This window comes from Ictalurus furcatus, chromosome 13 (assembly GCF_023375685.1).
Source record: "Ictalurus furcatus strain D&B chromosome 13, Billie_1.0, whole genome shotgun sequence".
Lineage (NCBI taxonomy): Eukaryota > Metazoa > Chordata > Actinopteri > Siluriformes > Ictaluridae > Ictalurus > Ictalurus furcatus.
The window spans coordinates 13,291,687-13,318,165 of record NC_071267.1 but is presented as its reverse complement, the minus strand read 5'-3'; the positions used below and the strand labels follow the sequence as shown (position 1 = coordinate 13,318,165).

General features: G+C 37.5%; 1 protein-coding gene across 2 annotated transcripts in view; it reads right to left on the bottom strand.

The window, feature by feature from the left end:
* spata20 (spermatogenesis associated 20) overlaps positions 1–26,479 on the bottom strand; it is a 54,416-nt gene that overhangs the window by 23,929 nt on the left and 4,008 nt on the right. For both annotated transcript variants that reach the window (XM_053639476.1, XM_053639477.1), the window contains exons 4-15: positions 25,408–25,562; positions 24,225–24,368; positions 23,454–23,655; positions 23,143–23,273; positions 22,927–23,031; positions 21,120–21,194; positions 20,357–20,569; positions 18,468–18,660; positions 15,821–15,989; positions 6,671–6,879; positions 4,084–4,283; positions 2,127–2,207 (exon numbers count right to left, since the gene is read on the bottom strand). In XM_053639476.1, coding sequence (XP_053495451.1) covers positions 2,127–2,207; positions 4,084–4,283; positions 6,671–6,879; positions 15,821–15,989; positions 18,468–18,660; positions 20,357–20,569; positions 21,120–21,194; positions 22,927–23,031; positions 23,143–23,273; positions 23,454–23,655; positions 24,225–24,368; positions 25,408–25,562 — 1,877 coding nt within the window. The remainder of the gene's footprint in view (positions 1–2,126; positions 2,208–4,083; positions 4,284–6,670; positions 6,880–15,820; positions 15,990–18,467; positions 18,661–20,356; positions 20,570–21,119; positions 21,195–22,926; positions 23,032–23,142; positions 23,274–23,453; positions 23,656–24,224; positions 24,369–25,407; positions 25,563–26,479) is intronic.

The following is a 26,479-nucleotide window of genomic DNA, read 5'->3' as shown; positions in this document are numbered from 1 at the left end:
ATTATAAACCATCTCGCCGTCGTATAATTTATCCTGTTAAAATTCCGACGGGCAGCGTGCCGTCGCCATGTTATGAACAAATCTATTCTATCTACACAACTGCTGTGTGTAAGAAGGTACATATATCTTTGGAAAGCTAAGATTCTTGTGATTCAATTGATATAAATCGTTTTGAGATACAATCACAACAGCAGCTACAATCAATGTCTCTGTGAGACCACCGATATACATTACAAACACTTACGAAACGGAGGCACCTCACCTCATATGAAGCCTCATAGTAATCCACTGATCCATAACATCCTGACAAAAACAGTCTTGTTACACTGGCAAAGCTCCAAAAAATCCAATTATATAAAATATTTAGTCCACCTTTCAAAAGAGACCAAAACTATGCATGTACTCCAAATGGTTCAAGAACAGCTTTAATTTTACTTTGGGTATGCCTTGCCTAGGCGTTTTAGGCTAATTTTACAGGAGCCTTCCGTTATGAGAATATACAGAAAAAACGCACTAACAAGATCTTACTGGTTTGGTTATGCTTACAGATATCCCCTGCATCACAGTACACAAGAGCTAGAAAATTACAGCCAAAAGCAACACAGTGTGGCATTCTTTTCCTGCTGTGGGGGCTAGTAGCTAATTCTTTTGTGTGCTCAAGTGCAACCATTTTATGTCACCGACTGCGCATGTCACATAATGGCGGCCTCCGAAGGTTAAAATATATACTAAATATCAAGGATTTTTAAAGTAATTAACATATTTCATGTGTTTCTAACAACGAATTTTAATAGGAGCGGGAAATTACTACGCGTTAAGGCCTACAAGTCTTCATAGTCAGGGTTCCTTTTAATAAAGACACTGTCTGTTAAGTTACTACATTGTAAAAAGATAGGAGAGGGATAAACACAAAAGCAGTCATGCCTAACTTCTGCTGATCATCTTCCTCACCACTGTAACTGCCTACTTTACATCTCTAATGCACTTCGCTTCATCTATTTCCCTTAAAACTCTTTGCTTCACTAATAAAGAGGATGAATGTCTACTTAACAGTTTTACTGACATCAATATCGGTATTAGATTTCCCTGGCTTTCCAGCTTCAGTCCCATGAGAAGGGTAAACAGATTAGAAATAAATGAACAAAAGGAACGCCCCTGGTGGGGATTCCCCCTTGAGTACATTAGGTAGCAGTAAAAGCCCAAAAGGCCAGGCTTATTCTGTGTGTGCATGAGTTTACTCTCTTTGTCAGAGCTATTGAGTGAGGGGCCTCATGTGCAGAGCAGGGGAAAAGGGCAGAAAGAGTGAAAATGAGAAAAATACTATCTCTGAGCTATGATGACCTTTATATTAAAGAAAAAATGTACAAAGCCAGGCCTCTGGCTGCTTCCTACAGTAACCACAAGATATTTACTAATTATTCCCAAATCATTCTTCACATGTTGCACTGTGCAGCGATTGTCCTAACTCCGGCTTTACAGTGCGTGCATTAAATTTAACAACTTGACCTTTGTGCGTGATTACTTTTGCTCACTCATTAACATTAGTGCCCTGACTATGCATTAATTCATATAGCATTCTGATCAGTGAGTCATTCAAAAAGCAAAAAAGGGAGCAGCATTCTCATATAACATCACAAGCTTGTGAGCTCAGTGAAATGAAAAAGTGACAAATGTGCAACTTTGGAAAGAAAGCATGATGGCTACTGAAAGACACTCCCTGTTCAATATGCTTTTAAACCTAGCATGTGGTTGAGGGATGGCATCCAGGCCACTGCAGCCACAAGCTCCAGCCAGTTGGGACTCAATTAAAGTGGCATGAAAACCGGCCTGCCAGAGGCATAAAACGAGAAGCAACTAGCCAGGCTCCTGAAAGGTGAACTGCTCTATACCCCCTCTCTTTCTCTCTTCACAGACTCTATGGACCACCCTGAGCAGATTTCAGTGATGCTGATCTGTCCCACATATCCATGGGAAAGTACTTCATTTAAAAAATTAATATTACGTAAGTTTATATCTACTTTCATTCAAGTACTTCCACCTCTGCTGTTGACAATTAGGAAAACCTATCTGGGTTTTTCCCCTCAACCTTACAAAGAAAATAAAACAAAAACTCAAAGAAGGCTTACTTTATAGGGAAGAAACAGGGAGTTGACACAGGCAATGAGACTGGCTGTGTCCTCTGCATCAGGCTGGCCACAGATGATTATCTAAGAAAGAAAGGAGGAAAAACAAGAAAGAAAGAAATGGAAAGGGGTTAGGTCTGTCTCTTACAGTAATGAGGTGGGCAGGTGTGCTGAGGATCAGACTGCCCTTGCCTGGACCTTCAGTTTGTTATGTGTCTCCCTCAGATGATTTCTCCTGTCCAGGTAAGCTCTGATGGGTTGATAAATCTTCACAAGTTTGAACTGTTTGGCAAAGGAGGAAACTTTGGAAGATCTACTTCATGGAAACTGATGTTGTGTATTTTCAGTTCAGTACTTTCTGTCACTAATTTATCACGAGCTGACCTTGACCCAGGATTCAGTAGGTAGAAGCTATACTGACAAGTTTAATTAACTGACAAGACATGTCACAAGCCTGTGGTTAAAAAAAAAAAAAAAAAAAAGAGGAGAGAATCTTTTTATACTTGCACTTGTTTATATTGGCACCAAATTTTAGACACAGCTGACTGGGAACAGCCAACATCGTTTGCCACACCTCATGTCAGATTTCTTTCTTGAAGGAGTTTTATAATCCTTTCCCTTTTTTCCAATTGACAACTCTTGTTGGAGCCGTGTTTCATTTCAATTAGCCAAGTCCAACAGCTTGTCAGGGTCTTTAAGCATGCTTTCAAGGGCTTTAAGCACTCTCTTTTAACTGCAGACTAATTTGCAATTTCAGACTTGTGCTGGTATTTGTTTTAAAAATACATATTTCTTTTACAAATGTACTTCTCCTACAGTATAATACCCAATGAGGTTGGAGAATACATGGCAAGAGATCTGAGACCATTCCTCCATACAGAATGTCTCCACAAGTTATCTATGAGTTTCAAGTCAATCGGCTGGGGTGGCCATTGCAGGATCTTGATTTTGTGGTCAGTAAACCATTTTTGTGTTGATTTTGATGTATGTTTTGGATCATTGTCCCAGCCCCAAAACATTAAAGAGTTTTTGTTTTTGGATGAGAGTAGAGGCTTTTTTCTTGAAACCCTTCCAAACAACTTGTGGTGATATAGGTGACTTCGGATTGTAGTTTTGGAGACTTTTTCTGACCCCAAGACGCAACTAACTTCTGCAGTTCTCCAGCTGTGATCCTTGGAGATTTTTTGGGCATTTGAACCATCTTCTGCACAGTGCATTGAGACAATATAGATACACATCCTCTTCCAGATTGATTCATAACACTTTCAATTGACAGGAATTTCATAATTATTGCCCTGATGGTGGAAATGGGCATTTTCAATGCTTTTACTATATTCTTATAGTCACTTCCCATTTTGCTGCACATCACAGCTATAATTATAATTATAATTAATTATTCCTTGGTCTTACCCACTGTTATGAATGACTAAGGGAATTTGGCCTGTGTTACCTAATATTTATACCCCTGTGAAACAGGAAGTCATGGTTGGACATTTTCCTCTTCTTAGTCACCATATATTACAAAAATGTAAAATATCAATGGAACTATACTAATATATTTTTCTCATATGAGAATAAGAGAAAAATAACTATAACAATAATTGTGTTTAAAAAAAGATATATATTTTTTGATAAACCTGTGTTGTGTTTGCAATTGTTTGATATCCATGAGAGCATTTTTGTGCCACTCAGAACAGCTGTCTCATTCTAAGACCTTTATGGTTATACAGTTTTTAAATGTTACACGTTTTTAAATGTGCTTTATGTATTTGAAGGTTTATTGACATAATTAAACAACTGACCTTAGGCTTACACTGTAAGTGTGTAACAAGTCAAGTTTTTTTTTAAATAAAATTATTTTCTCAATCCGTGGAAACAGCCTTTATTGCTCTGTGGGTAATAAAGTTGTGATGCTGTATACATGCTCACTCAGGCCAACACCAGCTTCAGCACTTATTACCTGTTTAAACGTGTAATGATGTGCCATGAGGCCACGGACCATGTCAGGCAGGGCAATTGGCACCTTCAATAGCCTATCAGAGAAGGCAGTCAGCAGTTGCTGAGAGCGCTGCATCCACTCTTGTCGGCCCGTCAGGTGGGAGAGGCGCAGCAGGTTCATTGCAGAGACAGAGTTTCCACTGGGTTCTGCACCATCCTGATCTGAACAGAAAGACATCACTATGAATAAACACACAGTAACCATGACAAATCCCAAACAAAAACTGGGCTATTTTCACAGTCTGATATAAATGTTCCTGTTTTGGGAAAGTAAGTGTCTTTGCACTGATGCATTATTCAAATTATCTTTTTGACCTTTGCCTATTTATCAGGCTGCCCAGGGCTTAAAGTGCCTGATATTGCAGGTGAAGTGTTTGAACAGCCATGAGAATGGTTTTATCTCCTTTGTGTGATTGTGTGTGTGTTGTGTGATCTGACCTCATGCAGACAGATCTATGGATGAGCTGGTGGCACCTTGAACTGAGGTGATGACTGATATATAACACAGCACAGTCCCCAAGTGGATGCTACTATATTATTAACACACTCTCCATTTGAGACACATTTTTTTTGTTTACGAATGTACAGTTGGAAAAAATTATAATAAGTAAATGGCAAATGGTCTGCACTTATATAGCACTTTTTTAACCTTAGCGGTTCTACAAAGTGCTTTACACTGTTTCTCATTCACACACACCAATGGTAGCAGAGCTGCCATGCAAGGCGCTAGCTTGACATCGGGAGCAACTTGGGGTTCAGTGTCTTGCCCAAGGACATGTCGGTATATGGAGTCATGTGGGCCGGGAATCAAACCGCCTACCTTACGATTAGTGAACAACCCGCTATACCACCTGAGCCACAGCTGTCCCACATGAAAAGTATAGTAAGTGTAAAATATAGTTAGTTTACTCTAGAAATACTACTATCTAACTATACGTAAAAGTGCTAATGAAACTATTTTTTGTTTTGTTTTGTGGTTTTTAGTTTATTTTGTAATATATAGTTTACTTTCAAGGAATAAGTGTCTGGAGTGTGTACCATCAGACAATTTGACTAATTTAGAATAAACTGTAATAAGTGCACTTATATTTTGTATGCTTTTATATTTAATTTTTGTCCAAATAAATCTAGTACACGGATAGTATATAAAAGAGCAAACCTTAAGCATTTGTTTAGTATACTATATGCACTTAATGCATTTATAGTACACTTTAAAAATGTATACAATATAATAACTAGGAGAATAACTAGTACACATTAACTGTGACCAACATACAAACCCTCAACCAAGATATGGCTCATACACAGGAATAAAACAAAACTGTATCTGAGTTACTGTATGTTCCCGGAATGAGAACAGAGGATTCTACATGATTGGGTTTGGACAGTGCATAAAATAGAGACTGGCATTTGCTCAGTGAAGTAATCCATCTTCCAGTGACAGTGTGGTGGAGGAACAATGTCCTGACACACTACTGCTCCACACAGCTCCTAATGGAACTTTACATGCTGGGATCACTACATAATGGCACAGTCACTCAGAAAAGGTGACAAATCCGTCTTACGTCCCCATTAATTTATCAGTGCCAGCAACAAAAGCATCAGACACCCCCTCCCTTCATCCATATCTCGCTGGTGTCAGTGTCATTTTTCACAGTGCCATTAGTCGCAGGCCAAGGCATGGTGGCATGTCTGTGTGTTAGTGTCAGCATGTTCGTCCAATTCTTGTGACAAAATATGGAACTGAGTCAATCAGGACATCAGACCCAGGCTCTAATATACCCCAGCATTTTTTTTGTCCAAAAGCAGCTGAAGAAATATACTCATAGCATTTTTATTTAAAAAACAAACAAACAAACAAAAAAAAAACGGAGGCACAACATGTACAAGAAATAGTAATTATTTAAATCAATTTAACATGAGAGAAAGATGAAAGCAAGAGAGAGCTCCAAAATAAGAGGTAAGAATGGGGGCATTAGAAAAGGTGGTAGCCGAGTACTGAAGGGTTCTCTGACTTTGCTAGCATGCTATCAGCAGTGGCATGATTGGAGTGCTATGCAGTGGAGTGATGTTGAACACTGAGTGACAGCAGGAGATCTGCATCACCCTGTCCAAATGACTCACTCCCTCATACTCCCACACCCACCCGCAGCAATCAGCCCATGTGAAAGACCACAGCCTATGCACATTACAGACTACACATCATGCAAGATATGTCATCAACAAAAGTCTTATTATATTGCTAACTTATTATGTCTCATATCCCCAAGAAAAATGCAATTAAAAATAGTAATGTCAACCTAGTAGTCCCACTGTAATATTACAAATTACAAATAGAACGGATAAATTATAAATGCTCATAACAATTCAGCACAGGGCTCCGGAGGGTAAAGCAACTCGTTTTATTATCATCAACAATCATCTCGGTTTGTTCCACTCCACTCTGTCTCTGTTATGCTGCATGGATGGTGTAATATACAGTATATAAGAAGAAGTGTATCTAACCCTGTTTGAGGAACAGCATTATTAAAGAGTGTGAATTTTCTCACCCTGTTTGAGGGACAGGAGTATGGTGGGGTCTAAAGGGTCACTGCAAAAGTAGCCACTTCCCTGGGCATCCCAGAAGAGCTGGTCCTGCCTGTTCTGTAGCTTCTCAGCCCATTGAAGCCACTGAACTGTGTGTGTAGCTTCAAACAAATCCAGGAGACCGCTCACCACGAAAGCGTAGTCATCCAGGAACCCAGAAATTGGCGAGGCACTGAAGAGAAGGTCAAGGAAAATTTACAAACATGTAGAAGACAAGTTAACAAGAAATTTCTCTCTGCAATTGTAGTTCTAATATTTTTATCTGTTAAGGACAAACATTTACAAATACATTATTCAATAATATGTTCTGAACAGATACAAATACAGATACAAAGAGGATGTACACATTTTTAGAAAGCTTCTTATCCACACGACGCAACGTAAAAGTTGCACGAGAAGGATATTTGTACTTTTATGCAGGTGTGAGTGAGCAGTTAGATATGAAGCTTGTGAAACAAATCTCACTTTCTTTAACATGAACATGCAGCACTGCGGGATGCATTTATAGCATTTATTCATTCATTCACAAACAAAAATAATAACTGTGTGAGCAAGATAATTTATGAACTTGAGTGATGTAGCTGAGGTTGAAGAACTGAGAGACAGAATTCACAGGTCATGCTTATGGTTTTGGCATTTCTACTTCTGAGTTCTTTTCCAGTGATTTTTAGTGTTTCTGAGGACAAAGTAATAGGGTTATTTATTTATTTATTTATTTATTTATTTATTTATTTATTTAAATTCAGTTCAGTTTTAAATCCGAATACAAATACAGATATGAATTTTTGTAACACTAAGCTGATAGAGGTACAGATAGTGACATTGTGTTACATCTCAATATATTACATATAGCTAAGTTGAGGAAAGAGTTTGGTTAGTGTGACTCTTATGGACTGTCGTGTCCTTTACTTAACAGCATGGTCCTTTACTTAACAGCTCAGTTTCAGAGCCAGTGGTAATAAAGTGTATGTTCAGGCTAAAATTGAGTAGTTTTATGAAAAAACAATTTGAATTTAAAAGTTCTGAGATCATGAGGTTCTGAGATCAAAAAGATATGATTATGTTTAATATGATTCTTTCCCCAGTCTGACTATTTTGTTTGTTTGTTTCTGTAAAGAAAATGAAAAGTCCTTGGAAGAAAGAGAAATGCCTGAATCGTTAAACTTTGTGAAGAAAAAGTAGAGCTTTGCAGCACAAGATCATTCACAGCTTCTTTGTTCTTGTGCATGCTGTTCTCCTGGACCATCTGTGCAGTTGTCTAAATTTCAAGTGTTGATCATTGCATTGGTCCTAATATGCTAAAAGTGTAATGTGATATAAATCTTGCATTATATTGTTGAAGCAGACTCTAATGTGATGAGCACACATATCAACGCCATACCCGTTACCCATTTTTATATCAGTACAAATTAGCTTTCTTTTACTTGGTCACTCATTCAAAGATAACATTCATTGTTACAGCTCCATAATTAATGGCACCTTAAATGATTGAAGAAAATATTTTAAACTGAAATGCAAATGAAGAAACAAAATCGTTCGTATTAAGTTGTACTGTATGTGTACTGTCATTCTTAAAAAATATTTGAAATAAAACACAAGCAAATTCTTATCCTTGATAGACTCCAGGAACTTTGTTGATGTCATGTTCCCTGGGGTGTAAACCTGAACTTCAGAAAGCATTACTGACACGACAGTTATAATCAAATATTCTGACCATACACACCATTGTCATGTTCGGTGAAAAAAAGGAGATTACATACCAGGAAAAGCAGCTGATACTCATGTGTTAGATGCTTGATGCTTTTGGGATGTTTTGAAGCTAGTTCAAAATTTTAAGCCAAAACCCGGTTACCTCTACCAGGAGGTTAAGACTCAGCTACAGACGGACCAAGATAATGATTACAAACATACTGAATCAACACAGAAATGGAGACAGGACAGGACATCAATATTTAACAATATCCATCTCTGTCTCCAGATCTGAATCCTATTAAAACATGTGGTCTAAATTGAAGAGGGCAATCCAACCTATGAATATAAAGGAGTTTGATAAGTTCTGCATGAAGGATGGGTGTATCATTTCTTTACTACCTTGTTAGATCTTGTTAGACAGTTCTTGAGAGGAAGGTTCACCAAACATCAATTGTGGACATGCCAATAATATTGAAACTAGTGTTTTCTAGACTGGAAAGCTTATGGAAATCTTTTATGTTTCAAAATAACCATTTTCCCTTTAGGCTTCTTATGACCATCTGTGAAGCCTTCAGTCAGTACTACTAACTACCATTAATATGGAGAGAAGATGCCAAGCAATTTATATATTCTTTTAAAAATAAAATAAAAAGGAAGAACATAATTTCTATAAGAAAAATAATCGTAGTCCTGCAAATCTACTGGCAAATCTACCAAAATATTATCTGGCCAGTCTGAATATAGACTAAATTGAATTGAGTCCTTTGTTTTAAAACAAGACACAATTCAACAATTATGTCCAGATACAGTAGGAAAATACACTTCACATTTCTAGTAAAAGAAACCTGTAACATTGGTACAAGTTCTTCTTTAGAAGGTTGAACTATACAAGGACATCTACAGGACTTTGATAGTGGTAAGAGCTGTACAGGTGCACTTGAATCACAAAGCCAGATATCTAATAATATTCCTTGAAGCACTTTGTTGATTTAACTGAATATATCAGGAACCTTTCATCCGCAGTTCTCAAGCAGGTCCACAGAAGTGGCACTGTAGCTAGCTGAGTGTGGGAGAAATTATACAGACTGAACTGAAGATCAAACTCTGTTATTAGGAAGTAAAGAGGAGGAGGTCTAGTACTTGGGTTACCTCCATTTGTTTTGTCACATACAAGTTATATTTAAACAACTGAGATTTATTTTACAGTGATGAACAACGGTGTATGAAAATCCTTTGCATCCAGTAATGAAATTCAAAATTCCATTAAATTGTAATCTACAAAAAAGTAAACAAAATAAATTTATATGCGAGGTTAGTCTCACTGCACAGTGAAGGAGAATGTGCCTCAGGTTCCCTCTGTTCACAGGCAGAGCTTTGTGATCAACAGAAACCATGGTTTTTCTTGTAGTGTTTCTGTAGCTTACTCTAAGTGGATGTTGTTCCTTAACTGCAAAAAATTACACAAAGCCTTTCCAGTCAAGCTTTAACTAAGCATTTTATGCCATGATTGTCCATTCCTTTCTGCCTCTGGTGATGTAACTTCCTCAAAACGCAAAAATTCTCTCTGCTATGGAAACTATAACCAGTTATTCAAAGTCAATATACATACAGTACATGATTTTATATAATGTCTGAGGTAAGGTATGTAAATGCAAATAAATATCATGGAGCATGTGGTAAATTCCTATTGATGCAATAACATGCTAAATAAAACGAACAGATACGGTATGTCAGGAACGACTTACAACTTCCCATCACTGTATCTGATCCAAACATTACAGCCCATTATTACCGTCATAAATTGGACACTAATTTCATTCCACCAATACTATCAAGAAAAACTGCCTCCTGCCTATCAAATAATCACCTATTTGACTCTGGAGAATGGACTTTAATTTACCACATAAAGTATTCACAAGGATGAGCAGAGAAGGGAAACGATTCCTTGCAAGGAAGAAATTAAGTGGAGCAGCTACACAATCAAAAAATGTGCTCCAGTGTCTCCTCTCGTGTAATTTAATCACCTGCCTCTGCTTTCAGATTCAGAGAAGGAAAGTCTTCCAGCAGCAGAACAGGCCAAATTAAGAGCAGCTTGACATGCCGAGTTTCAGCTTCTGGACTCTAGAAACAAAGAGCAGTGTGTGTAGTGGCTCCTGAGAGCACAACAGCATGTTGATTGTTTCAACTGGATTTACACTCTAAAGATACTTTTGATTTCTGTGATGCAATGACAATGAAAATCCATAATGTACCAAAAAAATTTAAATACATAAGTGTTTTGTACATTAAGGGCCATAGAGAGTTATATCAAAGAAATTACAGCAGATATGAAGGGAACATTCTCTGCGTCCAGACTTACGCAGGTACTTAACTTGATTTTCTGGGTTGCCCGTTTAGATTATTAAAATTACTTGCTTCCCTCTGAGATTGCCATGCATTTTTTTTTTAAGTAGAACTCCTTCTGTGGAAGATTTCAATGGGATCCATTTAAAAGAAGCACTTGCCTTTTATTTTAATTCCAAACAAATCAAGCAATAGAAAATGCAGCGTTATAAAGCAGACCTCTGTTCATGGCTGTCAGTTTCAGTACGATGTCACATAAAAGCAGGAGACAATTTTTTAAACTGTTTTGACTTCTGAGAGACAATAAGTAGGCAAAATTCTACAGCATCCTGACACATTGAAAATATATTAAAGTTCATTGTCATGAGCAGTCCTAGTCATGATAAATACATTCCTTTTCTATATCTACACATCTATCTCAATTTAGTGATATGGCATTCATCCACATGATTTGGCTGCTGGTCTGTAATAGACCCAAAAAAGAGACTAAGATAAATTATTTTGTATGTATATAAATGAATTTTTCATATCATGAACTAGACGAGTTCACCTCTGAGCTCTCTAGTAAACACACAGACAGCACCAGTGAGACATTTATAGGAAACTTTGTGACTACTTCTGGACAATTTATATGATTATTTAGTTCATATTTCATAATATCAAGTTTATATATTTAATATTACCCTCAAGTGGTACTCTGGCACTCTTGGCCAGTGTTAATACTGCATATGGAAAGAAAAAAAAAAAACTCTTAAATTTAATGTCTGAACAGCAAATAACTTGGTCTCTGTTTTGGACAAACAGGCACAACTGTCTGAGTAGCTCCCATAATAAATAATAAATAATAATTAATCATTCTGAAGCCTGGCAAATCTGCTATTATCTCCTCACTACATGCACTTCAGTCTGTATACCAATTTTGGAATAGGCAAAATATAAACCACACATGGAATGGTAAATCAGTGGTGTTCAAGTCTACATCATTGGGTTCCACTCCTGTTAGCCTAGAACAAGAATTTGTGGGTGGACAGCTGAAGACTGTCAAAAGATCAGGTCTTTTTTTATTAATCTTCAGCTGTCCAGTTTGGGTGAGCCAGTGCCCATGATAGCCTCGGATTCCTGTTCTTGGCTCACAGGAGTGGAACCTGATGTGGTCTTCTGCTGTAGCTCATCCACCTCAAGATTCAATGTTGTGTGCATGATGAGATGCTTTTCTGCTCACCACGGTTGTAAAGAGTGATCATATGAGTTACTATATCCTTCCTGGCAGCTCGAACCAATCTGGCCATTTTCCTCTGACCTCTCTTAACCAACAAGCCATTTCCACCCACACAACTGTCGCCCACTCAATGTTTTTCTGTGCAAACTCTAGAGACTGTTGTGTGTGAAGATCCCAGGAGATCAGCAATTTCTGAGATACCAAACCAGCCCATCTGGTACCAACAACCATGCCACAATCAAAATCACCAAGTTCATACTTGTTCTTCATTCTGATGTTTGATGTGAACATTAACTGAAGACCTTGACCTGTATCTGCATGATTTATTCTTTTTTTTTTTTTTTTTGCATTGTGCTGCTGCTACATGATTGGTTGATTTGATAACTGCATGAATGTGCAGGTATACAGATGTTCCTAATTAAGTGGATGGTGGGTGTATATATTTACAATCCAGTATGCTTAATTGCTATCAGGCAGTATTTGTATGAGCAATTTATTTATAACCTGGAATTACAAATTACATGTAGCCATATTTGCAACATTTGGTACTTGTTTGCATATAACCTTGTTTGGGGCTTCCTTGATGTATACCCTTAAACTAAGCACAGCATTAAAAAAAACACAATTTAAATGCATGAGAGCCACAATATCTTCTTACTTTCATGCATTTTTGTACTATCGCCAAGTGTCTATGAAGCACATGGACCTTTTTACTCTGAAAATAATGATTATATATTTGAATAGGGTGCAGAAGAGAGTGCCTCTTCGCCTCTCCAACTCTGCTTATATTCACTGAGAATGCCCATTATTCTTGAATGTTCATAAACAGACACCCAGTGTCCATAAAAATCAATTTGTTTACTTGAATAAGCTCCAAAATATGGCTGGCTCAAAATACCAGAATATGAAAAAGAAATATTCACCATTGAGAGCAGCAAGATGTTTCCAAGTAGTACATTTATACTACTGTGTATTAACAGTAATCAGTTTAATCTTCAGACTCAGGGTGTAAATTAGTTAGCTTATAGCATGCTCAGCCAAGACATCTTTGAAATCAGTGCTATTTGTTGCTATTCCAAACAATAACAAAAATATGCTGATTCATTATTTATTGGCATGAAACCCTGAGAAAAACTGAATGATTACAATCGCACTGCCCCGTGTTCTCCTTGACTGTCCTGAGATAAAAGCAGGACACAAGGGTAAAGAGCTGGGAGAGTAGATGATAAATGAATTTCAACTACAGGTTATGAAGTGTTTTGTGTTTGGGGAAGAAATGAAGGGATGTACTTAGTATACTAGCATACTACATAGTATGTCAAAACAGTATTGTTACTTCAGATAGTGGAGTACTATTTAGTAGGCACATGTTTCTCAACGGAGTTCTAAGCTGATTGTAAGCAAGGCCTATTGCAGCAGTGTGTTAAATGTATGTTTCTTGTAAAATATATTTTATTTAACATTTCCCCACTGTTTCCCCAAGTATTCCTACTCTAAAATGACCAAAATTCAGGCTACAGGAAAATACAGTAATTTTATAATATAAATAAAATGTATTGTCAGTTGTATACCAAGATGTAGAGTTTAAACAAAACTGTGCAGAATACAACCCCAATTCTGAAAGAGTTGGAAAATGCTAATAAAAACAAAGAGGAGTCATTTGTCAATGTACTTTGACTTGTATTTAAACAGAAAATGAATAAAGATAAGTTATTTGATGTTTTACCTAATCAACTGCATAGTTTTTTTTTGAAGGTAAACGTTTATTTTGAAACTGATGCATGCAACACGTTCCAAAAAAGTTGGGACAGGGGCAATTTAGGACTAATAGCGATGTGACAAGTTGAAATAAGAAGGTGATGTGAAACAGGTGAGGAAATAATCTAATCATAGTATATAAGGAGCCTCCAAAAAAGGCCTAGTCCTTCAAGAGCAAGGATGGGTCGCTAATCTGCCACCAGATTTGTCAGCGAATAATCCAACACTTTGAGAACAACATTCCCCAAAGACAAATCGGTAGGATTTTTGGCATTTCAGCTTGGACAGTGCACAATAAAATTAAAAGATTCAAGGAATCCGGTCAAATCTCGGTGTGTAAAGGGCAAGACTGAAAACCACTTCTGAATGCGCGTGATCTCAGATCCCTCAGACGCCACGGTCTTAAAAACTGTCATGAGTCTCTAAAGGATATCCTGACTTGGGCTCGGGAATACTTTGGTAAATCTTTGTCAGCCAACACCATTCGCCGCTGCATCCACAGATGCAAGTTAAGGCTTTACTATGCAAAGCAGAAGCTATACATCAACACTGTCAAGAAGCACCGCCGACTTCTCTGGGCTCGGTCTCATCTGAGATGGATGGTAGCACAGTGGAATCGTGTTTTGTGATCGAACAAGTCAACATTTCAAATAGTTTTTGGACAAAACAGCCGTCATGTTCTCCGGACCAAAGAGGAAAAGGACCATGCAAGCTGTTATCAGCATCAGGTCCAGCGTCTGTCATGGTATGGGGGTGTGTCAATCTCCATGGCATGGGCAACTTACACATCTGTGAGGGCACAATTAATGCAGAAAAATATGTATACATTTTGGAGAAACATATGCTGCCATCCAGAGCAGGACAATGCCAAACCACATTCTACCCAGATTACAAGCACCTGGTTGCATAACAGAGAGTGCGGGTACTAGGAAGGCCTGCCTGCAGTCCTGACCTGTCTCTGATTGAGAATATATGGCGCATTATGAAGCGCAAAATAAGGCAACGAAGGCATTGTACAGTTACATATGTGAAGAAATGCATAATGGATGAGTGGGGGAAAATTCCACTTGCTAAACTTAACCAACTGGTGTCTTCAGCACCCAAACACTTAATAAGTGTTATTAAAAGAAAAGGTGATGTTACACAGTGGTAAACAGTCGACTGTCCCAACTTTTTTGGAGTGTGTTGCAGTCATCAGATTTGAAATGAGTGTATATTTTCAAAAATAAAATAAATTCAGAAAGTAAAAACATCAAATAATGTGTTAATGATGTGTTTTCAATATAGTACAGTGTGAACTGAATTTTCAAATGACTCTTTGTTTGTTTTTTTGTATTTTCCATACTGTCCCAACTTTTTCAGAAATGGGGTTATACATAGTTCACAGATCTCATTCCAAGATAATATTGGGCCTTGTGTTAAGAAACCTCTTTTTTTTAATTATTCTGTGAGCAGCATCATTATTATGTATATTAAATGTATCTGATGTTCAATACGTGAGGAAGCACAAGAAATCATTCAAATTGAATTGACCAGTGTTGTCCATCATCTGATAACATTAGTGAGCCCTGGTCTGGGACAAATGGCAAATTAAATAGATATAAATGTTATTTGTGTGTGCTCCTATTCACAATCAGTGCTCTTAGATAACCCTTTGAGGAGCATTAAGCTGAAGGCACCGAAAAACAAGGGAGAAATACTGAAAATAAAGTCAAGGCCCATGTGCATTTGTTTTCTACTAAATCTGGGTTATTTCTACCTCTGCTAAGGCAATTATGAGTAGTGAGTGTAATTGGAAACAGTATGGAATGTGTGCTAGTTTTCTTGTATAAATGAAAACACATTTGGTGTGCTACAACCTGCACTCACTACATACTACCATAATAGATCAATACAAAAACGGTTCCTTTATAATGAGCATTAAACAGTTGGAGAAATGTCTGCTGTGATACATGTTCACAAACTGAATATAAATGAAACCATTTTTGTGAAAGTCATCCCACTGTGTAAAAGAACACAGCAATCACATGCCTGTTTGCATCTACTTATTTCTGTAAGTGTGTAATCTAGTCTTGAGGGAGACTGAAGGAATGTTCCTTACGTTTGCTCGACCTCCATGTTGTCGCCTCGGTAACATGAGTGCAGCATGTGCTGTCCCTCTTCATCCCACAGGTGCTTTCGGAGAAACTGTGCAGTCTGTTCTGCTCTCTGAAGCAGAGTCTGGTCTCCTAATACTGCCCCCACTCGGGCAAATCCTGACAGCATCAGCCCTATTAAAATATGTAAAGCTAAATTATCCATTCAGCATACAGAGCCATATTCAGAGTTAAGCTCACACAGTGAGGGTTTATTACAGAGACTTCACACTCTAATATTCAGGCCTTACTTGTAACTACTTAGACTTAAGTGATTCTGAACTTAAACTTTTTCTTGTGTGTTTGGAAGGCCATTCAATGCTCTATAAAAACCCACAAAAAGGTTTTAAGAGCATCTTAATGTAAGATGTTGTTTGTCCCAAAAATGTATTTATTAATTTTTTTACGGATAAAAAATTGTTGAAATAAAATGAGCCATAAGTGTATCAAATGAGTGCTGGGTCAGCTGGATCCTACTTACTAAAAAAAATCACTGCCATTATTTTATTATTCCACAACTCAGAATAGCTAATTAAGAGTGTGATAAAATAGCTTACAACCCACACATTACGATTTTCACCTTGATTGATTATCTTGCGGCTTCACAAGAGTAAGTGCTGGGACACAATAAATAAAAATATAAATAAATAAATAAACAAATAAATTAGAATAATATGTGCTAGATCAAGTGCTATTTTATAGTGATTAATGTGATAATTACATCAAGGACTTTTTATGCAGCAATATACAGGCAATTTACCAGACACCAATTAAATTGATTTTATTTTATTGAGATTTATTCATTTTAATGTTTGCTATCTTCTCATTCATATATCACCATATTACACTTTTATTTCTAATTGTCCCTTGTTTTTATGTTATATCATATCATATTTGATAGCAAAGAAAAACAATATTTCCTTCTACAGTCCTCATTTTCCCTCCCTGATTTTTTTCAGGCTTAAAGGCAATGTCTAGATGCTAATGGAAAATCCCAGCTCGGACACTCAAGGAAAATCTGCCAACTTCAGATGCCTGAACTGAACTGCAGGCATATTTTTAATATTTTCAGAAAATCAGCTCCTGTTTAGCCCATCTCTGAACACTCTTAAATTCCCCCACATTAATCCTCATGTAAATTTTTAACTTTGCGACTCATAGAAGCTGATAAATAGCTCATCTGTAAATACCTTTGCATGCCTTTGCCTCATCTATAAATAAGCTTATTAAAATTTCTCTAGACCAATAATTGTAAAGACAAGGCTCAAAGAATTATCCCCAATGCTGAGGGATGCTTGATCTCTCACTGAAGCCACACTGGCACCAAAAACACAGAATCACTAACAATATACCCATCAGATCTTCATTTACTCACAGAAGTGGTTAAGAAGCCCTGGCATCATTGATTATTAAGTTCCTTTGGAGGTACAGATACAGTGATGGGCTGTATTGTGCCAAGGACTGCTGTCCTTGTTGATGTCTTCTATTTCTTCAGTTAAAAAAAAAATCACTTCATTAATCACTATGGGAGCTGAAATCACACGCAGAGCTCTGAAAGGACCAGGGTCCCCTGTAAAGGTTTTGATAGCCTTTCATTAACTCAGCATGTACACAGAACAGAATGTGCTGTAAAAAAAATGTGGCACCGCATTAGTCAATCTCAAGAAAATATACATAGTTGTGGTGATGTTAGGAAATATAATGGTGGAATCTTCCATTTAAAAAACATGACCAGTAACGTAAACAGGTTAGATTTCTGTTTTATTCATGCATCTGAGTCACTATAAGTGAATATGGATAATTCTTTACAGCAATAGATATCACAATCAAACTTCAATAGCTAATTGCTGATATTCTTACAAGTATATTTTTTGGATCTTTTTCAAAAATGTACATTTATTTATGCAAATGTGGCTCTGTCTAATTAAATTTGCATACTTAATAAAACTAGAGTCTATTCTTTGAATTTAAATGTGAGTTAGAATTAAAACGTGTATTTCACAGTGACAATAATTTCTCTTGGTATGTGATGTAAATTCAACAGTAATCAACATTTCCGATAATTAGTCATTTTTACTCATCTTTGATTTGATATATTCTATATATATATATATATATATATTCATTAATGAAGGTTATCTAGAATTATTTAGATTTCTGGGTCTGAATATAGGGGGGTAAAGATTTTGAGGAATTTTTTTTAAAAAATACAGTGTGACTTCATATGTTCCCACTCTAGTAAATGTGGTTTATAGGGTTTATAAGGGAAAGCGAAATACATATATATCGTGTATATTATGAAACAAGCTTTTCAGGCATATATTACATGATGTGATTGCACCAAGTGGACGGTGCTTAAAGCCTTCTCTGAAGTTTTTAAGTTTTAGAAAATGTGGTGGTTGCAAGTAGACGAAAACAATGAAATGAACACTTTTGATATTTTTTGATATGTTTTTAAAAATCTGCAAAAATCTGAAAAAGGATTGAGATTACTAAAGTTGCTATGCCTGAAGTGTCATGCCTTTACTAAATCTGGTTACCTTGATTAATCACAGCATAAGCCTCAGTAAATAGACTAAAATAGAAAATACTTAAGGAGCATATGGATCGTACCATTCCATGAGGCTAACATCTTAGTGTCCAGGTGAGGTGGAGGCCGTGATCCGCGCACATCGGCCAGTTTGGCTCTGGCACTGGCCAGCACTTCAGTCAGCTTGTTCACACTCAGGCCAAAGTGCGCAGCAGTGAGCTCCACTGAATAACGCACGATCAGCACATTCTGACCCTGCAGCTCTCCATGTGGATCCTACAGGTACACAAAATCAACAGACAAAAGTCCAGATGATGCAGGCATATTACAAACTAGAAAACAAACCTGGAATATAAAAATACAAACAAATATTAAGATTTTTTACAAACTGGCTCCCAAGTGGCACAACAGCAAAGCATTCACCCTATTGTCAGGAGACTGCGAGTTTTAATCCTGAAGACGCCATAGACATCCATGGCCAGGAGCCAAGGAAGCAAAATCGACCATGCTCTCTGGCTGGGAAGATTGGAGTACTTTCTCTCTCCTGTCAATCACCGTGACACTAGACAACCGTGGGCGTTTATGCTTACCTTATTCTGCCCTGTGATGCAGCATGAACAGCAGTTTAAAAAGATGTGGTTGGCTGTTTTCATGTGTCTTGGAGGGAGCACATTTTAGCCTTCACACTCCTTGTTTGGTAGCTGTTTGAGGAGTGATTTGTAAAAATACTTTGACTTGCATTTAAACAAAAAATGTATAAAGACAAGGTATTTGATGTTTTACCTAATCAACTGCATAGGTTTTTGAAGACAAATGTTTATTTGGCCAAAGTGGGGTTGTAGAATGATCTAATTTATGAATGAGTCTAATGATGATTTTAGGGAAAAACATCCATCCATCCATTTTCTGTAACGCTTATCCTACACAGGGTCACATGTAGCCTGTCCCAAGGGACTCAGGGCACGAGGCAGGAGGACACCCTGGACGAGGGTGCCAACCAATTGCAGGGCACAGTCGCGCACATGTTCACACACTACGGACAATTTAGAGATGCCAACCAGCCTGCAGCGCATGTCTTTGGACTGGGGGAGGAAACCAGAGTACCTGGAGGAAACCCCTGAAGCACAGGGAGGACATGCAACCTCTGCGCACACAGGGCAGAGGCGGGATTCGACCCCCCCAACCCTTGAGGTGTGAGACAAACGTGCCCCCAGGGGTAGAAAAAATCTAAATACACAGACAAGTTCACATATTCATAGGAAAGACTATATGAAAAGTATAGTTCGGTGTAAGGAAGTACTGAATATGACATTTCCAAATAATTAACTAAAAAACAAATTAATAAAATCTTTCTGCAAAATGATAACACATTTTGGAATTTTAACACAAACATTTATGAATAAATTAATAACCATGTGACTTTCTCTATACTGGTCCCATGTCAATAACACATAACAGAGGTACTGAGATCCAATACTGTATATTGCACAGAAATCTGGGACTGGTAAAGAGTCACAGATTTCCTTGCTCTGTTCGACGACCTCATCAATGTTGCATGTTTTCCAACATCAACTAGACATTTCACCCACAGTGACGAGTGATTTATGAGTATGTATGACTGTATGACTAATTAATTTAAACAGCTATTAATATTACCTCTGTCTCTGTAGTTGTGCCTGGTCACATGATTTTAAAATGATAATGCTATTAATGAACAGGCTGAATTGATGATTTAAAAATCGCTCATATAAACTTTTAAGAGATAAATCTTCCATATTTAGGATTATAGTATGTCTTTATAACTGAGTCCCCTGCACTATATAAACTCTTATGAGTAATATATATTTGTCTTGTGCTCATGTATTTATTTCAATGCATTTTATTTTCCTTTCTGTAGCTAGGTTGATTTTTTTTTTCTCACCACACATCATGCTGCAGAACTTTTTATAAATAAATTCTAAATCAACTTGACCTGCTCTGGCTGTACGTTGCCTTGGTCTTTAACACCGTAATGATGCATGAAGATGTCAGCTTGTGTTGCACCCCCAGTGGCCTCCACCACCGTGTTTGAGAGCAGCTCCCTGATCTCCGCAGCTGTCCACACACAGAACGCTCCCTCTCTCTTCTCGCTGGACTCAGCCGTGGGCAATGAGTCTGCATCCTCAGCGCTGTAGAAGCCACCAGACTGCAGGGGGCAGCACAGTGTCGTAAAAGAAATTCAAGTTCTTTATTACGTAATTCATGTTTAAAATACACGATTACCTATGTTAACACAAAAATATAAAGTCATTTATATTATTCTTTCCAGAATAAATAACTATGGCAACATACATGTGGATTAATTATAGATCAATTATGCAGAGAGCTCTAGACAGTCCCAGGATGCCTTATTAATATGGATCCTGAGAGACTGAGGTTCACAGTCAGTACGAGAAAAGGTTCTGCTGACCCTTGTGATGTAACCTTGTCTTTTTAGGGTAAATGCATGGAATCTGATCTATGCTACTAGAGCTCATGTAAAAAGAATACACATTAGGGTGAGGAATTCTTCATAATAGAAATATACTGCATAAAACTAATTCAAAGGATTTTCATTGTCTTTCATTCACTGACAGTGGACCATTTATTATTACAAGTGCATGACCTCAAAATGTGTGAAGATTTTCCCCCATCTGCTTACTGTAACTCAGCAAGGCAATGGCAAGTAAGAACTAATAAGAAGAATGATGCCGCACCTGGTGGCTAAGATCTCTGGAGACGTAGTGCAACACATCGCGGGACACATCTGCGAATAAGCGCTCACCGGACACCTGTTTTAAAAAGCAGCAACAGTACCATCTGAATGCTGAGCTAAGTCAAAGGAGTTAAAAACTTTACAAAATCACTGGATTATCCATGAAAATAAATCTGCATTTAGAAACAAACCCAAGATGATTAACTTAAAAGGTTATAACAAACATACATAGCATGATAAGAAAGGAATAAAATATAGTGGGACGTGCTGTTATAGGACAATAATCAACAACGAGGTTGCATGATGAAGTTGATTTTCCTATAACACATTTTGTTTTTCTTAGATCACAACAATTTCCCAATGCTAACAACTGTTTATTTATTAAAGAACAACTTCATGCTTTTTAACTATTTATAGGTACTTTCATTATTGTAGAAGTTCTTTTTATCAATTGTTATAACATCTTTATACCACAGTGCTGCTGAATTCTTGAATCAGAATGTGAATATTAATTTTCTGAAACAGCATGGCTCTGAGTGTAGTTCTGGCTGTAACATAAAAGATGCGCTCATTCTAAACATGTTATTGTTCCTATAGTAACAGCTCATTCACAGGACTTGTATGGTAGGCACTACACATCATCTAAAGCTAATAATAAACATGTTATTTAACAAAGAAAAACATGTAATAATTCAATGGTGAAGTCTCAGGTGTCAGCACTTTGTAACGGTCAGTAAGTTTTCTGCCACAGGAGAGTCTTCAGGACAGAGGACTTTGCATTTTCCAGTTTCTCTGTAATATGAAAAGCTGCCTTTTTTGTTTTGCTTTGTTTTTTAAACTTCAACAAAGTAAAAAAGGAGAGGCTGGTGAGGGAATGACTGTTTACTGCTGCTATGATGTAAGTGATCACAGGAACCAACCTGCCTTGCAGACGTTCCACTAGTATGACAGGTCATTCATTAATAAATTAAAAATGCAAAATGGCAAAATGCTGTGGCAAAAGAAGAATAAAACACTTCTGCCGTATTGTTATAGGAATATAATCCACTTCGCTTTGTATCAGGCTGTATTACAACTCCCCTTTGTGGATAATTTTCTTATAATAGCACACTTTAACCCTTCATGTTTTTTTTTCCTTATATAAACAGCCACTTCCATACCATCCTCTCTTTTTTCTCTTTCTTGAAATTAGTAAGAGAAAAAAAAAATTTCTTATGATACCAAAACCAAATTTATGCTACTGCCTTTGCTTCTGACAGTTACAAAACTGGAGCCTTTTTCCAAAAAATGCTAAACAAACAACTCCTCACAGGAGTGTTTCAACAATCACTCAATGCAACAATCACAAATATCAACAATTACATGTTTTTCAAAACACTTTACGTGGAGTCTCTGGTAAACAAGTCCCTATGAAAGCCGTTACATAAAATGATGTATGTAGTTATTCAATAGAAACTATAACATTCTGTATTAGAACAAGCACATTAATATAACGCTTGCAACCCGCACTACTGTCAGAGCTGCTGTTACAGAAATGAACAGGTCTATGGTATAAAGAACAATTACATTGGTATTATATGGTACTAATCAATTACACTGATAGAATGGAAAACAGACTTAATAAATTAACAGCTACAATATTCTCTTTTGTGAGTCTCTCCCACTATTTACATGAATAGTGAGAGTCTAAAATATCTTCATGCAGATCAATGAACTAAAATGGTTGCAGTGGTGGAAAAGGGATTATTTAAAGAAAGAAAAAACATACCATATGTTCATCATAAACACATACACATGCACAGACCCACCTGATATGCAGTGATGTAGGCCACTGCCAGCTGGGCCTGATCATACAGCATCTTCTCAAAGTGGGGCACATGCCAAGACGAGTCCGTAGAGTATCTGTGAAAACCCTGAGACAGACAGAAGAAAGGAAGGAAGACAGATCACAGGGCTTGATGCAGTTTTACGTTCTAGTTTTTTGCGCATTCATCACCGCAGGTTTGACAAAGCCTGTAAATTACCTGAGCCACGTGGTCATAAATTCCCCCTAAAGCCATCATTCGGAGGCTGTGAAGAGTCATCTGCAGTGCCTCTGCTCCCTCCGAGGAGGCACGATTTACAGACCAGTATGACATCAGGAACATTAGGTTCACTGGAACACAGAAACAGTGCCACTGTGTATGTAATTGCAATCAGTATATCCATTAAAAACGCTACAGCCGGATTCACTTGGTGAAAACCCACTATATCTACATACCAAAACCATGTTAATCGACAGCAGCTCTTGGGGTTTGTATCTATTCACTTTTGGATCTGAACAGCATCTGTTTACCTGGCGTGGGGAACTTGGGTGCATCATTGAATCCTCCATACTCCTCCTCATATGAGCGAGCCAGCTGTTGGAAACATCTGTGAGCCACATCTAGAGCTGAGGGTAGAGTTTCTTCTGCATGAGCAGAAATGGCTGTGGCCTTCTGCAGAGCATCCATCACCCGTTCCCCACTGGACTCAAGCACTTCTCTGTTTTCCTGCCACTGAAACAGGTACAAGCATAAAGTTGGACGTCCACCGCAGATGTCTAACATCTATCTTCTCTTTGTTATGTTTACTTAAATCTGTAAATCTGACATGGTGCTACATGATTATTCTGCTGCTACTTGTGGTGTGTGCATAGTAAAATAATCAGTCATGTGCAGTTATTTCCTCAGCTTCGCACACTTATGTGTACTCGTCAACTCAATGCTGCTTCTGCTGTGCTCACTGTGCAATTTACAGTATGCTGGACTATGCTTTTATGATTAAATATACACTATAAATAACTGCAGAATAAATAACAGAGCACCATGTAGTTATTTATAATTTTTTGTTTTTCTGAATCAGTGTAGTTTTGTTCAAGTGATTTGGTCTGTGGGTGGTTATTTGCCCTGTATTGTCTTCATGTACTGCATATTTGTATATAGACAGGATGCTAAATAATACTGTATACTACTCCTGACCTAACATTAGCTAACCATTAAGCATGAAAACAGACAGCTATGACTTGTCACTAAATGCAGCATACTACAGTAAGTGTGCAGTACACAATGGTCAATTTAATCTGTACCTGCTCCATAATACGCATAAGCACGGTTTTAAATCCAGGTCTCCTCCCCAGGTCTTTTGGAGGGAAGTATGTGCCCCCAATAAATGGTCTCAGATCTGGAGTAAGCCAAACACTCATTGGCCAGCCACCGCCTTGACTAGTCGCCTAATGAGGAAGAGAAGAAAAATTGGCACTTGACATCTCTGAAGTATATTTCACTTACACATAATACCAAGGGAATAAAAGAAATAAAACATGATAGGGCATGCTGTTATAGGAAAGTAATCAATAATGTGTGGTGTGATGCAGCCTGTTACCACACTGAATTTGATTATTTTCCTTTAAAAGCATGTCCTGAAGTGTTTAATTCTTCATAATGTTATTGTTAAATGTTAAAACACATACATTGTTTTGATAAAACACATACATTTGCCAACAATTACATATTTTGTTTCATTAACTAAACAATAATGTCACTTTTTAACCATTTATAAGCAATGTTATGAAATATCTATTATCCCATTATCACTGTTGTTACAACATTTATGAACAGTTGTTCCCTCACCAGCCTCTTTTCTCTCTCTTGAAGTTAATAAAACAACAACAACAAAAATGCAGCTTCTCATGTTACAGACAAACTGAAAAGCAAAACCTACTGACTGCTACAAAATACTGACAGAATACTTCACCATATCAACAACAATACATATTTTTGTAAATATTTCTTTTAAACATTGATTATTGGTTTTAGATTATGCTATAGAAATAATAACATTAGAAGAAGTGCATTAATATAAACCTGTGATTTGAACAGCAGTACTGTCTGAGGTGTGCTATTGTAATTAATCAACACCTTCTGTCCAATTACAAATGGGAATTCAACAATGCTGTGGTATAAAGCAAAAAAAAAAAAAAAAAAAGTATTAACCTCATTATACTTTCTTTCACTAGTTTTCTGGTGAGGTGGAGAAAACAAAATCAATATTGGGTTCAGAAAAATATTAAAGATGTCAAAGAATAGGTTACTTCAAAATATTACATTTAACATTCAATCAGTTTTTCATATTACACTGAGAGTAACACTTAGGTTTGTCATGCATATTACAAAGCATATTGTGGCTTTATTTGTTAGAATATCAGTATCATACTGCCCAGCACTACTACACTGTAAATTAGAACAGATTATTTCCAGAGTGAACCAAACCTGTACAAATGTCATGTAGACTTTGTCCACATCAGGTCTCTCCTCTCTGTCAACCTTTATACAGACAAAATTGTCACTGAGGATCTTGCCAATCTCCTCATCCTCAAATGACTCTCTCTCCATGACGTGGCACCAGTGACAAGTCGAGTAGCCCACTGTGACAACAAAAATACCCTGAATGTGAAAATGGACAAGATTACAGAAATGGTATACTACAGGGTGTCCCAACAGTCTCCACACATAGGAGAAATGAAAAAAATTTCATACTTATATATATACCAAAACCACTACTGTGGTCATCACTATCCTCTTGCAATAGGACCAGCTGGGTGGCAAAGACAGTGCTAGCAGTACCTCAAAAGTAATTGGAATCAAAAAATAACTACTGACCATACCAAAAGAGTTGAAAAGGAAAGTTTTGAGTGAGGAAAAGAAGGTTTCAATTCTGGCTTTACTGGCAGAGAGATACAGTCAGCGTCGAGTTGTTCCATCCTTAAAATTTCAAAGATGGCGGTTCATAAGCACAAGGTCAAGCAGCAGACATTGGGGACAACAAAGCTACAGACTGGCAGAGAGTCAAAACAACTCTCCACTGACTGGGGTGACCACGAACTCATTCGAATGTCACTCAACAAACGTGGGATGGCATCAAGTGAACTACAAAAAGAATGGCAAATGCCAGCTGGGGTAAAGTGCACGGCGAGGACAGTTTGAAACAGGATCCTAGGAGCAGGGTTCAAATCGTGCAAAGCTAGAAAAAAAAACCTTCATCAACGAGAAGCAAAGAAAAGCCAGGCTGAGGTTTGCAAAAGATCATAAGGATTGGACCGGAGAGGACTGGAGTAAGGTCAGCTTCTCTGATGAGTCCAATTTTCAGCTTTGCCCAACACCTGGTCAAGGGGTGTGGTTAGACGGAGACCTGGAGAGGCCTACAAGCCACAGTGTCTCGCACCCACTGTGACAATTGGTGGAGGATTGGTGATGATCTGTGGGTGCTTCAGCAAGGCTGGAAACGGGCAGATTTGTCTTTATGAAAGACGCATGAATCAAGCCATGTACAAGGTTGTCCTGG